Source organism: Paramisgurnus dabryanus, chromosome 16 (genome assembly GCF_030506205.2).
Source record: "Paramisgurnus dabryanus chromosome 16, PD_genome_1.1, whole genome shotgun sequence".
Lineage (NCBI taxonomy): Eukaryota > Metazoa > Chordata > Actinopteri > Cypriniformes > Cobitidae > Paramisgurnus > Paramisgurnus dabryanus.
Genome location: NC_133352.1, coordinates 16,882,778 through 16,898,647, shown reverse-complemented (window position 1 = coordinate 16,898,647; position 15,870 = coordinate 16,882,778). Strand labels below are relative to the sequence as shown.

At 36.9% G+C, this 15,870-nt stretch overlaps 1 protein-coding gene across 3 annotated transcripts in view; it reads left to right on the top strand.

Annotated features, from left to right (window-relative positions):
- The first annotated feature begins 872 nt into the window (after nucleotides 1-872).
- Nucleotides 873-15,870, top strand: part of pcdh11 (protocadherin 11) — a 208,747-nt gene continuing 193,749 nt past the window's right edge. For all 3 annotated transcript variants that reach the window (XM_065271715.2, XM_065271714.2, XM_065271716.2), the window contains exons 1-2: nucleotides 873-1,534; nucleotides 8,517-9,100. In XM_065271715.2, coding sequence (XP_065127787.2) covers nucleotides 8,555-9,100 — 546 coding nt within the window. In that variant the 5' untranslated portion in view covers nucleotides 873-1,534; nucleotides 8,517-8,554. The remainder of the gene's footprint in view (nucleotides 1,535-8,516; nucleotides 9,101-15,870) is intronic.

The following is a 15,870-nucleotide window of genomic DNA, read 5'->3' as shown; positions in this document are numbered from 1 at the left end:
CAATTGAAAGTGTGGCCATTCAAAACTGTGGTTAGGTAAAGCATCGGGACGTGATTGATGTGACTAAGGTTATGGCTTTTGGTAAGAAAAGCTAGCTTGAGGGGAGCAGTCAAACACTGTGATTTGTTACATTGCAGCGGTGTAAAAATTAATGGGAAGATCAATGTGTACATGTTGTGTGAGTGACCTTTATCGAATGTGAGAGTCTGCAAGATTTTCAGCCGTTGCTGGCAATGTAAAGCGTTGGATTGTGCTGACAAATGATTGTGCTTTTCAGGTAAGCATGCTCTCTTGAATTTCGGTTTGCAATGCATTACTGTAAGTAAGGGACAGGTGTTACATCTGCCAGGAGTGTATGCAATGTGGTCTTTACTTTTAGAATTTTTTATTACTTCTTAGTGGATAATCAAAAGATCCCACCCTCTTTTAATTCACATGCCCCTGATTAGATATAATATCTTTACGCAAGAGAATATAATGATGCAAAAAATGGAAGGGAGCGGTTGAAGTCAGTTGGGTTAAAACGTATAATATAGTCAAAGTGTGTATTTAAGAATATTTTTTGTGTTAATTAATTATTTACATATTAATAAAGTAATGAAAGTTTTGTCATTAGACTTTAAACAGACAATAATCTAAAGCGAACAGTGCCCCCTTTTCTTTGCAGGCGAGTGGTGGAGTGGTGCAAGGGTGAGATATGAGTCCACGGTGGATCTGAGCTGGGCTCTGACTCCAGCAGCAGTGCTGCTTTAAGATGATGAAGGCTGTGAAATTTATTGGAGGCTCCTCCTCCCGCGATGATGTCAATCGGAGGTGGAGAGGTGGGCAGTACTAAGGGACTGAGTTCATACAATACAACAGAGATTGCCAGAGCTCTGCGTACAACTACAGCAAAACACCTCAACATCTCAGTGTGTGTGAATGATGCTGCACCTATAGGCGCACTTTACACCTTTTTCTCCATTGGGGAACGCAAGCACTAACAGTCCATACCTCTATATCTTCTCAAAACAGATATTGTGCTCTCTGTGTCACTCTGTAAAACTAGTGGATGACATTAAATGACGTGTCAGAGGATGTTTTATAAGTTCTTTCGCTGTGTTAAATAAATGCACTTGACGCACAGAAAGGGAAGAAAAAAAAAACAACTTGACTAAAACAGTTTTTGGGCAAACGAGGAGACTGTTTTGCTGAAATGAAATAAGAAGTAGCCTATTGCACATTGACAGACCAACACCGTTTGGAGCATCAGTGTCTCTCCGCGCGTGGGATTCAAACGGTGTTATCCAAGCGCGAGGCATCAGAGGAATAACGTCGGCTCTTGTAAAAGTCGTTCGCAAATGCTTTTCGCTCTTCGTGCGTGGACCGTGGACTTTTGCATGGACATGGATGATTTCCTTTAGTTGGATACGTTAAGCTGTTTGATTCTGGGATTTTCTCCAGTCTGCTTCGTGGCACTTCATCTCCTCCAGCAGTGATGCCGCTACGTGACGGGAATTGAGAGGACTTTTGCATATTCAGTCAGAAATCCGAGGTAAGACGCATTTTCTTTTATGCTCATTTATATATTATTTTGGGAGAAGAAAAAAATAGCGGATTATAAAGATCCATGTAACTTCATTAAGAAGGAACCGGCATACTTGTTGTACGCGTTTTACGCGTAAATAACATTAGGAATAGACTCGCATGCCCGCGCAATGTTCGAGGGAAAATACAAGCAAACATTTAAAGGGTCCTTACGCAAAAGTCGGTGTTATTATTACCCGTAAATTAAGTTTTCTTTGCTGAGGAAAATTATATTACTGCAATATTAAAAATAAACATTTTTATATGACATGAACGATGAATATCTACAGTCCTACTGCCTGAATTCACCTCACGCGGTCTCGTTTAAAGATGTGCAGTTTGTCAGTTTTGATTTTGGCTTTAAAACATAAAAGTGTGAAAATACAAACACCGCGTTTTATATTTTACCCAAATGTAAAGTCTCTTTGAGACGCTTCAGAGATCACGCAGCCAACACGTGAACTGTTCAAATCCGTGCACCATCCAACAACTTCTCTATCATAGCTTTAGGGTATTTCTGTTTCGTAGTTATCTTAAAATTGGTAACCAAATAAGAAAATATCCCACAGCCCCCGTCAAGGCAGCGGGTGCATCGTCTATGTTATGTTCAGTCATATAGACAGAAAGCATCTTAGTATAGGCTGTATATGAAGGCGCTGGGTGCAAGACAGATTTTCCGAGATGCGTCATTTTGGTAACCGGTGTGCTGGCTGAAGCACTTTCATTTCTAATTGCCTCTTTTAAAAATTACTATAGTTGGCTTACAAATGATACCATGGTACTATAGGCTATTCCCCTCCAGAATAGTCTAACCACAGTCATACACTTTGATTATTACAAGCCTAATTGTGGTAGGTTGATATAAGTGAACACTTTAATAAATAAAATAATAGGCTATGGCAGAAACATTATGCAAGCATTTTGCACTGTTTTAAATATATTCCATATTTTGCTATGGGGTTGCAGAAAAGTAAATAACTAGCTATAACACATCTGTGTTTTTTTCTTGAGGGGCAGAAACTTTAGATATTATGGTACAGTAAATGCAATTGAATAAGTGCCTCATTTTAAACATACAGAATATCAAAAAGCTTCTTATAGCGATGTTGATATAGTTTGTTCACATTATTTCATTTATATTAACTCCCTTGTAAGACAGGCATAGGTGTCAAATCTGAATCATTTCTAATTTTGAATTTCGTGGGGATAAAGGTTAAACATTTTTCATCTTTCAGAGAAAATAATGGAACCCGTTTCATTTTCACAGCGGTTCTCTGAGGATTGAGCAACACTTGGAAATTGAGCAATTCAACAGGCCTTTTATTTTAACTCATTGTAGTCATCACATCTCTTGCTTAAATTTGGAAAGTACTGATCGAGAGCCAAGAGTGGATGCTAAAATAATGTTGTAATATTTTAATGGTACTCATGGAAAGAATTCCTAGCTTTTGCAACAGTACCACTAAAAATATTGCAGCACAAGTTTGTTCGGTATACGCCAGTATGAAGGCCGATTTACTTTTTAATCATATGCAGTTCTAAATATATTGACTGTTTCATTATCACATGTGCAAGGCCACAGGTAAAACAAATCTCCACCTTAGTAGAAAGTTCTGACACACATTCGGCTATCGCTTTCAGTTTTCACGAGAAAACTTCTTTTGTCAGTGACACATTATTCCCAATCATTCGCAGTAAAGTGAATAAGACTACCTCACATGCACTGCTGAAACAGTGACTACAAATATAATGATGTCATCGGACTTAAAAACAGAAGATCCATTCATGAACATCAACTTGCGTTATACGTCTCTTGCATTTCTAAACCAAAAATGGGTAACTGTCAAAAACAGACTATTAGTAATAGTAATAAACATTTCTGCGCATTTCATATCATTATTGAGTTGGTTTTAAATAGAAATTTCAGTTGTTCTGCAAGCCAACATTAATTCTACATTTTGAAATACTGCAGCAAAACACAGTGATCACTTTGGTCTTTGCCGAATGCTGAAACTTCGCTGCAGAACAGTTTAAAGTGGTTACACTTGTTTTTTTTTTTTTTTGCTTTAATACATTAACACACAATGAGTGTTTTTGATTTTTAACTTCTAAATATTTTAAGGCCTAACTATATTATTTAATTTTGTCCACTTCAGTGCCCTCTATTGGCAGTTTTATTTATTTTCGCTTCTTGCATTACTTTATGAAGCATCTTGCTAAACAGCGACGTAAAATTTACGGCTAGCACGAAGCGTATTTGATGTAGATGTTTTTGGATTTTAAAAGTATTCGCGCTTTACAAGAAGTTGAACTGAATGCAATTCGAGGACATGCCTAAATTGTAAAAAAATGTGCAGCATTTTTGTCAATTCAATATATATTTCATGTTACTTTAACTTAAAATAAGTTATACAATTCCAACTTGATTTTATAAGTTATTTAAATTTTTCACAAGCCAAAACTTAAAATAGTAGGTTGAATTGACTTGCAAAACCAAGTTGTTTTAACTTCATGATGCATTTTGTTATAAAAACAGCCACAAATTGCTTGGTAAAACCTCTTGACATAGGCTACACTAGATAGATACTTATAAATATGTAAATACATTTAGTCATAGTAGAAAACGCCCATGCATCTGTTATATTCACGTAAATATTTTCTTCACACTTTGCATTTCTAAAATTCACTTGCCGCTTGTAATTTTTGTTGTTTATTTGAATAAATTACTGCATTATTTTAATTGCAAAGAGTGAAATGCCTTTAGTTATTACCCAGCCTGTTCGTTCGACTTTAGATTTAGGGTTTCATTGGCATGTTATACACTTTGCAATGTTTGTCCATATAAATTCAATTTGGGAGAATAATATATCACCAAATGACATGTTGTTCCATTGAAGTGCCCAGAATGAAATGAAAGTTTGACTATGATTATTTATGGATCAAATTAGCAAAACAGAATATCTTGACTATGATTAATGGCGCACCATTTGACGTAAACAAAAGCACTGTTAATCACTTCTTAGTTGAAGTTAGCAGTAATGCAATTTTGTCATCCGAGTGCATTTGGATGTATAATGTTTTGGTGATGGATCGACTCTTTTGTGTCTGCTACATTTTTCATCTATTTGAAACCTGTTTGGTGTGTCAATTCTACTCTATTGATCATTGAATTGATTATTGGTCCTCAGGATCACCATATCTGTTCTGTATAAAACGCTTACACTTTAGTAGCATTATTGTTAGTTTAAACATCTTCCTATTAGAGTACTGCAGACTGGCGTGCTCTGATCCATCCGAGCGATGAATTAACAGTTACAACATATGTGACAAACATCGGCACAACAACAATAATGATAGCAGTAACAATAATATTCAGTAATAATGCCATATGTTTTTCATTACCACGCAATTATTACCCTTTAGTTGATGTTTGAAATAGATTTATACATGATACATAATGGCTAAATAAATTATTAAAGGCTCATACTCTGTAGATGAGAAGAGCGACATCCTGACTACAGAGGAAGGACAGCAGGTATGCAGGAGAACAGCTGGCAGGGGGTACGGTGGGTCTCAAACTGCTGATGGCAGGAGGTAGAGGGCGAATTCAAACAAGGCACTGAAATGTCAAAGAATCAAGCACACATGGGGTTACTTTAAACCCCGAAGAGTGACGCTTGACTTCTGATGAGATAGAGTTAAGTGACGTGCTTCAGGCAGATGTCCCAGTTTAACTTCCGTAGACACCCTTAATTATTCGACATGTCATTTTTGGCTTAATTAACCTTCTTATTAAATTTGATCAGTTTAATCTGAAGTTGGCTCTTGGTCAGCCGGTTGCTGGAATGGATTTTACACCTCAACCGCCGATTCGCACGAACATGGATTTAGTACGAACTTGCATTTGGCATGTAAAATTATTTTTCTCCTTGACAGCTAAGCTCAAAATCAAAAGCAGGCACGCCTGTCCATCACATTGTCATTTTAAACGTTCTGTGTGCTTCTCACTGCTTGTTCCAGAGGGAAGGACAGCTTTTGCATACTCTGTGGAATCCATGGTCCGCTGCTCAGAATAGATCACTGAGAAACTGTGCAAGCAGGGAAGAAGTCTCACTTGATACCCGTGAGCACAGTTTTCCTAATTCTCCCGATTCATTTGAAAACTGGAAGATCGGAAAAGTTGAAACTCAAAGCATTCCGATTCTATCCGCGCATAATTTCGAAAGAGTCATTCCCAGGAGTAAATCTCAAAATGGCTCGGATTTTTCGCAACAACATAAACTGTCCTAAATATGGGGAGGAGTGACATCCGGGCGCCGTGAGGAATTGTCTAATCCCAGCACCGTGTCCCTGGGTAGCAGAGCTCCATACGAAATGCCAGACATCACTTACAGTCAACTAGAGCTTACACTGTGCAGACTATTTGGTACTGTTGTAGGTTATACGGGTTCATCAAGCGTTCGTTCTCATAGGGACGGTGCAATTTGTTATTGTTGACAGTATGTAGGTTATCTAAACCGGCAATGACAGCTACAATGTGACACAATATAAGAAAGAAGAGAGGCAGTTGCACTTATTACATGCTTGAAGTCTTATTCAAGTCACACCTAATGTCAAATTCGGTTATTTAGATGTAGATCATTTCTTCATGTTTTATTCACTGCTCTGCAGTGCACTTCATAGCCAGTAAGTCCTCTTCATTATGCGATGTTGGATACAGCCTTGGATTCTTCGGAGCTTATCAGAGTACAGTAGGTGAATAGTAATTGCTTGGCTCTCGTGTTTTTTAAAAATGGTGCAATCTTGAAAGGCAGAGCGAATTCCCCCCTCATTTCTGAAAACAACATAACATTCTTTGAATACGTGCAGATAGTTGCTGGCCATTGATCACTGTCATGTAAATAGTGTGAATGGTGCTCGTCTGCCCAACAAACCTCTAATGAGTCCCTACAGTCCAGCCTGAAAGTGCTCTCGGTAAAAATCAGGACATCTTCCTTCAGAAGAGACTCGAGTACACACTTTTGCCAAATGGATAAACATTGTGTTCTTTTTGATTTTGAAATCTTCTTGCTACAAGACCAAGTATCACTGCTTCAGCATGTGAAGCAAACATCTTTATACTGCACATAGATTACAAAATAACGAGACACATGGTGGTTCAGGACATCCCATTTCAAAAGCATTTTGCTATCGTTGAATAATTAATTTCCTAGATATTGATATAGCTGCTTTTAAACTGAAAGAAATGTAAAGCGTTGTGTATTTATATGCTATACTTGGGTCATTTTAACATTTTACTTGTGAATACAGACAAGCTATAACACATTTAAATAGAAATAGCAGTGTATGGAAAACTCTTAACAATACTTAGAGTCTAGAAGTGTTCAGCATCTCCCCACCAGTTTTCAGTGACCTAGTTGAGATGTTGGCACATTGTGAAATCCTCAGCCCTCTGGCTACTTTTATTTATATAATGCCCTGACAGGATTTGTGTAGCCATCGCGCAAGTTGGCAACAAACACTGAAATGTTGATTCATAAATCATGTCTTGGTGCTTGTGGCTTTCTTCTATTCTTCTGAGGGATGTTAATGGTCTTTAAAACTTTTTTACAGATCCGCATTATTTATTTAACTTTAAACTTTTGTTAAGCATATGCGCCGTTTTTTCCCATGCGCAGATGACAGCATTAAAGGTCCCATTCTTTCTGTGTTTTTGAAGCTTTGATTGCGTTTACAGTGTGCAGTATAACGTGTTCATGTTTTTATGTGTAAAAAAACTTGGTATTTTTCTCACAATTTACTTATCTGTATAGCGCTGTTTTCATTGTCCTAAAAACGGGCTGATGTCTTCCTTGTTCTATGAAGTCCCTCCTTTCGGAATACGAATCGAGTTCTTATGTGTAGTTTGTTTAGTGTGTTGTGATTCGACAAGGAGCTTAGCTTGCTGTTAGCTTAGCTTGCCGTTAGCTTAGCTTGCCGTTAGCTTACCTGGCGACTGACGTATTCCTGTGGGCGGAGTTTAGTCAAAAAACTGTTCTAGTGATGTCATTAAAGCAGGAAGAAGAGGGCTGTAGTCCAAACCGGCTATTCGCTGTAGGCTTTGAAAGGCGAATTCTGTTAAAGAAAATATATCGCCTGGCGGTAAACTTTATCATTTTACAGGAACTATTTATGCTATTATAGCAACATTACACACTATAGGGTTTAAAAAATGGGATCAGAAAGAACATGACCTACAAGGGTTATGCATTGAACAGTAAAAAGTGTTGTTCCTGATTTGCTCAAACATATATAATTTTGTAATGTACTGCACTGAAAACGGATGGAGATTGTGGTTGTCCCTGCATGGTTCCATCCATATTCATTATTTGAATAAAATATGGTTGGCCATTTAGTATTGTTTTTTTTATGGAAATCAGGTCTTACAGGTTTGAAACAACATGCAAAAAAAATGAGTGATGACAGTATGTATTTAGTTGTTTTTTTTTGGGGGGGGGGGGTTGTTTGTGGTGTTAGTAGTAAAAAGTTGTGTGTGTCAAGAGTAGGCATTGGCCGGTATGAGATTTTGGCAGTATAATAGCCTTAAGCACCGTTTCATGGTGAAATTGCAATTGCTACAATAAAATGGGTTCTTTAAAATGTCTGCGTATAAAAACATAAACTTTACAAATGGACACAAATGCAATAAATTATATTTTTAAGCAACATATAAGTGTATATAAAATGTAAACATCAAAACGATCACACATCTTAATGATTAAATTAATTTAGTAAAAATCTCCTTGGAGACAAAAATTTACTATTTAAAACCTCGGTATACCTTGAAACCAGTAACCAGCCCATGTCTAGTGAAGAGCGATTTGTAGCTTTTAAGTTATATTTTCTTATTAAGTTATATTTATATTATAGTTGTGAATATGATCTTTTTCTCTCCTATCTTCTCATACTAGATTTGCAGATCTTTGAAGAAGAGAGTATACCACCTGCCATGATTATGGACTTGGCAATTGAAGCCCATGTTTTGGTGGTTTTACTCACCTGCCTCTTCTTGATGTGCCGGGCTCAAGAGAGGGACTATACGGTAAAAGAAGAGCAGCCTGAAAATGTCCGCATCGGAAACCTTCGCAAAGACCTAAACTTGAACCTAGATCCAAACATCAAACTGTCTTCTGCGCTGCAGTTTAAACCCGTCTACAAGACGGGCGACGTGCCTTTGGTGAAAGTAGAAGCCAGCACGGGAGAGATTTTCACCACATCCAACCGAATCGACCGTGAGAAGCTCTGCTCCGGAGTCTTCACCGAGAAACGCTGCTTTTACGAGATCGAGGTCGCAGTGTTACCCGACGAGATTTTTCGTCTGGTCAAGATCCGTTTCCTCATCGAAGACATCAATGACAACGCACCCCTATTCCAGTCTACAGTCATCAACATATCCATTCCTGAGAACACAGCCATCAACAGCCGTTATCCCGTGCCCTCTGCGTTTGACCCTGATATAGGAATCAATGGGATTCAACACTATGAGCTTGTCAAGGTGAGTTCAACACTAAGCTACAGTATGATTTATTACAAGGCATTGCCATTTAATGTTCCCCTATTATCCAAAGTAAAAATATACTATTTGCAATAAAAATGTTTTTGGCTCAAGGTTTAAAAGTAATTTGCTCTTTGTTTAAGGTAAGTTGGTAATTGCACCAAGATTGATAGGAATATTGTGTTTTTGTGTAATTGATGCGTTCTGGAGTGTAATATTCTCCGTGGCTTAATATAGAACAAACCTGAAAGTAGGATAATGTTATGCAGTCCATTATCATGTATACAGTAGCTAATGTGTTGCAAATCAATTTCATTTGCACATTTTCCTCCATATTTGGTATATGTGTCCCTGCATGTAAAATCGCTGAGATTAGGAGCATCAAAATTTGATTTCAATCTTTGGCATGGCCTTATTCAGTTATATTAAAGATATCAAGGTCATATTTTTACAGAATGTTCCTTAAGATGATTTTATATACAAAACAGTACATCACATAAGAAAAGACTTTAGACTGGGTTTTTGCAGTCTGGGTCACATATGGTTCCAGTGAGCCATTCATCCCAAAATTAAAATAAAGGTCTGTCACACAAAGCATACTTACACATGTCCAGGCTGTCAGTCACAATACAAAAGATTTCAATGTAAAATATGGTTCAACCAACGAACAACTATTCCCTTTGGAAAGGTTGCCCTGTATTTTAATTAAAATCCAAATACGGCATGAAATTCAAATACAGCGTGAAACAAAGAACCCAAGACTGTCATTAAAGTGTGAAAGAGTAATTTGTACCTTTTCTTTTGAGAATTAGCAAAATCCTTGCTTTCCATGTCTGATTAAGTTACCAATTTGCATTTTTAAACAGTCTCGCTCTGCCAAGACATCTCAGCAGCAGCACTCTCAATTGCTTGTGCTTGGAAAGTGACCAGTGCTGTGCCACATAAAATTACAACAAATATGTACAGGCTCTGTTGCCTTTCGGATGATTTAATTTATCTTTTGTCTACGAGCGTAGTGTTTCTTTTTATGAATCATACAGTACATGGGAGTTGGGTGTGAGGAGCTCTTAGTAAACAGAAACGGAAAGGCGGGATATATTTCATCCTCCCGCGAGCAGCATCTGGCCATGAATCTACTTCTCGGACCACATTTGTAAGGTCCCACGAGAGTTCGAATCCGAAGCTTCCTCACAGTGATGGTTCAGACCGGCTCACCCTCGGCATGGAGCCGCACGATTAGCATTGTGGGCCACAGCTGCCGAGCTCGTGGTAAGAGACTTCGCTCTGATAGCAGTCCCTCTTCTGCTCCTTACCCATTCAAGTCATGTCATCAGGGAGGAAGCCCTCGCTTATGACACAGAGGGCCGTTATTGCCTATCCCGGTTTTAATTGCTGTGCCATATTAATTGTTCCATCAGCATTAGTGTTGCCGTGTCACCTGGAACGATGCACAAAAGCACCTTTGGACACTATGAAGGTCAGCTTAGAGAAAGTAATACCATGCATGACTGGAGGAGTGCTTTCCATTAGAAGAGATTTTATCACTTAAAGAGAACCTCTTTACAAGTCCTATCTGGAGGCATGTGGATCAGATCAGGCTCATGGGATGAAGATATTGACTTTTCTGTTGTGGGTTCCTCCCAATTCATTGTTATTTTTACTCTTCCATTTAAGCGCTCTAACCTCACATTAAGAAAGCAGTTCCTATTCTTTTGAAGCCATTTGGGTGTTTTAATCACCTGAGACTTTTATATCTATATCTGCACTACAGTCGAACGTCAAAACCTTTCAAGTGCACTTTTATGTCTCCATTGGATTATGTATTTTGCAAGTCAAGGTCAGCATTAAAGTCGTTTATTATTTTAATTATTCATGATTGTTTTGGTTTTCGACTGATGCTGATTTGATATGGAGAAGAAACTAGAACAACTTAAATAATTTAGCAAAATGGTTATTTTATTTTAAAAGTTTTTTCAAAGTGAGACGATGAGAGGAATGCAGGCGAACAATGCCAAAAGTGACATCGTAGTTTTATAACTTTTACACAAAAATCTTCATCTATCTTTTTAGCTTTCTTGCATCATATAAATGTTTATAAGTTGGGTTTTTCTAACAACAACTCTTTGGAAGCTCTCAGGGTTTATGAAATAAATGTACCAATAATAAAGTTATTAGCGCAAGCTATCAAAGCCAATAAACACTCATTAAAACAAAACGTTTAGCATTTATACCCCCCTGAGAAATAGTCTGGGTAAATGTGTAAAGAGTTTCAACTTTAAAGCGATGAGTGCAAACTAATTTCTATTAATGTTCTGGACAATAGTGGACGCTGGGGAAATTGTAGAAGATGGGTCTAATCATATTTCTCACTGTTATTTGCTTCCAGGTTCAATTTGAGTCTAATTGTTGGCCGTGTCTTCCGCCACATTTGGACTGAGGCGACAGCTCTTGTGTTTGTCAAAAATAACTTCAGTTTGAAAGTTGATAGCAACGAAATTAAAACAGTAACATAATTTTCAGACAGTCGAGTAAAAGTTCCTCATATTTTACTTTATATTCAACCGTGTTTCACCCTGCAGTGGTGCAAGGGTCTACAAAATATTCTGCAGAGATTCTCAGTTGTTGATACAGAGTTCATTGGAAATGGTTTCTGTAGAAGGTCATCTCATTGATTCATACAGCGGATGCTTTACTCAGTCTGCAAAGCTCAGAGCAACTGGGCTGGCACTATGCAAAATGAAATCCATTGATGTTAAAAATTCAGCTGTTAAGATAATGCTGTCTTTGGGTTATTTATAACTGACACTGGTTTTTGCATATATTTCTTGATTGCACTCTAGACATTTGGTTTTAGTTAAAGCGAGATTTTCTTACGCCCAGTTTTATCCTCTGTCAGTCATTTACCAATTCGAAGAAGATTTATCCCATGGGTCTCTATTCATGCTCTCTGGGTCATTTGGTATGAATATGTAGATTCTTACTCACTATGTGAAGTAATTTCAGACAATTGTCACTTTCTTGGGTGTGTGATTCATGTTCCTTCGACTCTACCTGGCTCTCTCTCAGGGTAATCAGAATTCCCCAGTCTCATTTTCTATGGGAAAGAATAGAAAAAAAAGATTGATCCTTCACATGCTTGTATAACCGTTTGGAAACCATACCTGTTAGCTAAACCATGTAAAGTCAGCCTACTAGCAGAATGGCCATGCATACTGTATCAGTATGTATCAGTAGTAGACTTATCAGGATCATAAAGCAAATACTGTTACTATAGTACAGATCAGCTGTTTTCTTATTGATTCTCATATAAACCACTAGTCGGTTTAGCTTCATTATGCTGAAATATTTTGCATGTGCTAATGGACATGAATATGCAATTGACTTTTTCTGATGCTAAATTACTACACTTTGTGTTTTTGTATGCGTTCGAAGTACTGATCTAGTAGAACACAGATGCCCAAATATGCCAAGAACAACCAAAAGGATGTTATATCCTAGGTTAAAGTCTGTTATAAATCAAGATACAATAAGTACTCTTTTGGGCTGTAAAATGGCTAAACTCTGGGAAAGATGTGTCTTTGATAATGCTGTTATATAGCTGACCCTGGACCACAAAACCAGTCATAAGTCGCATGGGTAAATTTGTTGCAATAGCCAACAATACATCGTATGGGTCGAAATAATCGTATTTTATATATTTTTAGGACAAAAAAGGATATTAAGTATAAAATCATATTCCATGAAGATATTTTGTAAATGTCCTACCGTAAATATAAAAAAATGGATAATGATGGGTGTGCGGGGCACAAACTAACCTGGGGTTAATTGTAACGCAGCTACATATTTATACAGGGCCGAGCAATCTGTGCCTAGTGTTAAGAGATGATCTCCTGTGAATTTGTAAAAAGTTTTGATGTGTTTTGGTTAAGAAATTGAACAAAGACTGTTTTGGAGGCATAAAAGTAAATTTCTTGGTCTTATGTTTTTTTTTTTTCTCGATTTCTGAGTTGAGTAAGTCACCAAATAAACCTTATATTATTGTAATCACTGTCTTGTTACCTAAAGCATGACATCATTTTGACATTTCAGCAACTCCCAGTAACTGATAGCTGAAAATTTTTACACAACACAGGGTTAGTTGTAACAAGCCTCCAGTATACAATGATAATGAAATGAAAACAATTTAAATACTATTAATCAAAATGATAACTGTTAAGGCAATATCAGGGGAAATAACCGACAATTATGATTTTTTTGTCTTAATTGTGCAGCCCTTTCAAAAAATCTATTTATATGCATTGATGCTTAAAACAAGGATGGTTAGATGAAGGATCATGAATGGATGAATGTTTGGATATCTATCTATTATAGGCAGATATATAAACAATACCCACCTTTAGTATATATAGACAGAATTTTAAAATTTTTGTGTTTTAACAAAATGATCAAGCATGTGTTACAACAAACCCTCTGTTTGTTATAATTAACCTCACCTTTGGGGTAAGTTGTAACGTTTGCACTCCTGTCACTTTCAGTGTAATTGTATGATAACAGTAGGTCCCACAAACAAACTTTAAGTGTTAGTTTGTAGCAGAGATGTGTGTGTTGATTGTCTAAAAAAATGATTAATCTAACTTAAATATTTTTTGAATGATAGAGCCAAATTGAAAAAGCGTTGTGCTCAGATAAGGTGATTTTTCTTGATTTTCTGCAGATTCCAGATTTTCAAATAGTTGTATCTCGGCCAAATATTGTCCTATCCTAATAAAAAAATGCATATCAATACCAGTGCTTATTTATGCTGCTTCCCGGTGATGGATAAATCATTTCAAAAATGTACTCTTATGATTGGTTTTGTGGGTCTCATAGTGCTTGTTTTGTGATGTGTCTTCATATGCATGCAAAAAATACATGAAAGGGACAATAATGTATATTAATAAATTCATATAATTTTGATATGTAGTATAGCTTACTTTGTTAGTCAACTAAAAAATGACATAATTTAATATATTATTTATGTAATTATATATTAATATAAATAATTATACTTGCTAGGTGGCTGCATGCAGTGTGCCAATAAGTGTCGCTTTGTTAAAGGATTACTCCACTTTCTTAATAAAAATCCAGAATAATAAGTCCAGATAATTTACTCACCATGTCATCCAAAATGTTGATGTCTTTCTTTGTTCAGTCAAGAAGAAATTACGTTTTTTGAGGAAAACATTCCAGGATTTTTCTTAATTTATAATTTTTTAAACCCAACTTCTCGTCTTGAACCAGTCGTGTGACACACCAGCGCAACCTCACGTAATTGCGTAGGCATGTCAAAAGGTCACGTGTTACGTATGTGAAATGCACACTTGTGGACCAATTTAAACATTAAACTGACACAAAGACATTAATTAGTATTATTTCACATACAACAACGTCGGAACGGTCCTCTTTCTCTACACTTGTAAAAACTGCAGCGGTAGTTTTGCATACGTCATCCGTGACCTTTTGACGTGATGACGCATTATGTGAGGTCACGCTGGTGGGTCACACGACCCGTGCAAGACAAGAAGTTGTGGTTTAAAAGTACATATTTTTATTTTCTTGCCGAAAATGTTTTCAATTGTTTCACTAGATAAGATCCTTATGCCTCGTTTGGGATTGTTTAGAGCCATTTGAAGCCGCATTGAAATTGCAGTTTTAAACTTCATTGAACTGTTGGGGTCCAATAAGGTCTATTAAAATGAGAAAAATTCTGAAATGTTTTCCTCAAAAATCTTAATTTCTTCTTGACTGAAGAAAATGGAGTAATCCTTTAATACCAAATAACATAATGTAAGCTTACCCTTAATACTGGAAATGCACATATCGTAATAACATTTGAAATATGTGCCTAGAGTAATCTTTCCCAGCTTTCTCTGCAGCAAGCTTATCTCTTAAGGAAGTTGTTTTTTCATGTTATAGCATGAAAATGATTTTGGCTGAAAGAGCTTCAAAGAGCCTCTTTGTTTCACAAATAGGCTTGACTCTCATTCAGGCACGGAGCATCGTTTCCCTGTCTCCCCTCTCGCCATCCATGTCCAGCGTTTAGCCCTACCATGTAGCCTGATCTGTAATCATAAATATTAGGGCTTGTTGCGGTAGGAAGGGATTTACTTGGAACAGTCAAACCTGGTTTCTAATGGGGACTACATACAGTATGCATTCGTTTTCATTTTCCTCAGGCTTTGCTGTTAGCTTCTTGATGGGGGCAAAGATTTTAACTCTTTGGTGGCCTTTCACTATTTGAAATGGAATCTTATATCTTTGTCTCTGTTTCTTAGCTCCCCTTCTCACATATGTAGTTGAAACTGCACACGCTGTCTTCCGTGCACTAATTCAGAGTTTTGCTAGTCAGGTGAAACAATAAGTTTTTGTGTGCAGCAAAGCAGAATACACCAGAGGATAGAACTAGAACTTTTTGTTTTATTAGTGCTACAGTATGAAATGCTATTGTGTGGCTTTGTAACTTGTATTAGTTTGTGAGTTTCTGCACTAAATGTAAAAAAAATGCACTCTATGAAATTTAATTTCCTGTCAGATTGGTAAACAATTATTATTATTTAAGTATTTTTTTATTTTTCAAGAAAATGAAAAGTAAGCAGGCTTGTTTAAGAGTCAGCATAGGTTGGAGAAAAAGCTCAAGTATTTTATTAGGGTCAATAAAGACCTTGCTGCATGAGTTCAGACAGGAATATGTGCATTGATTTATGCTCACCCAAGCAAATATGAAATGGCAC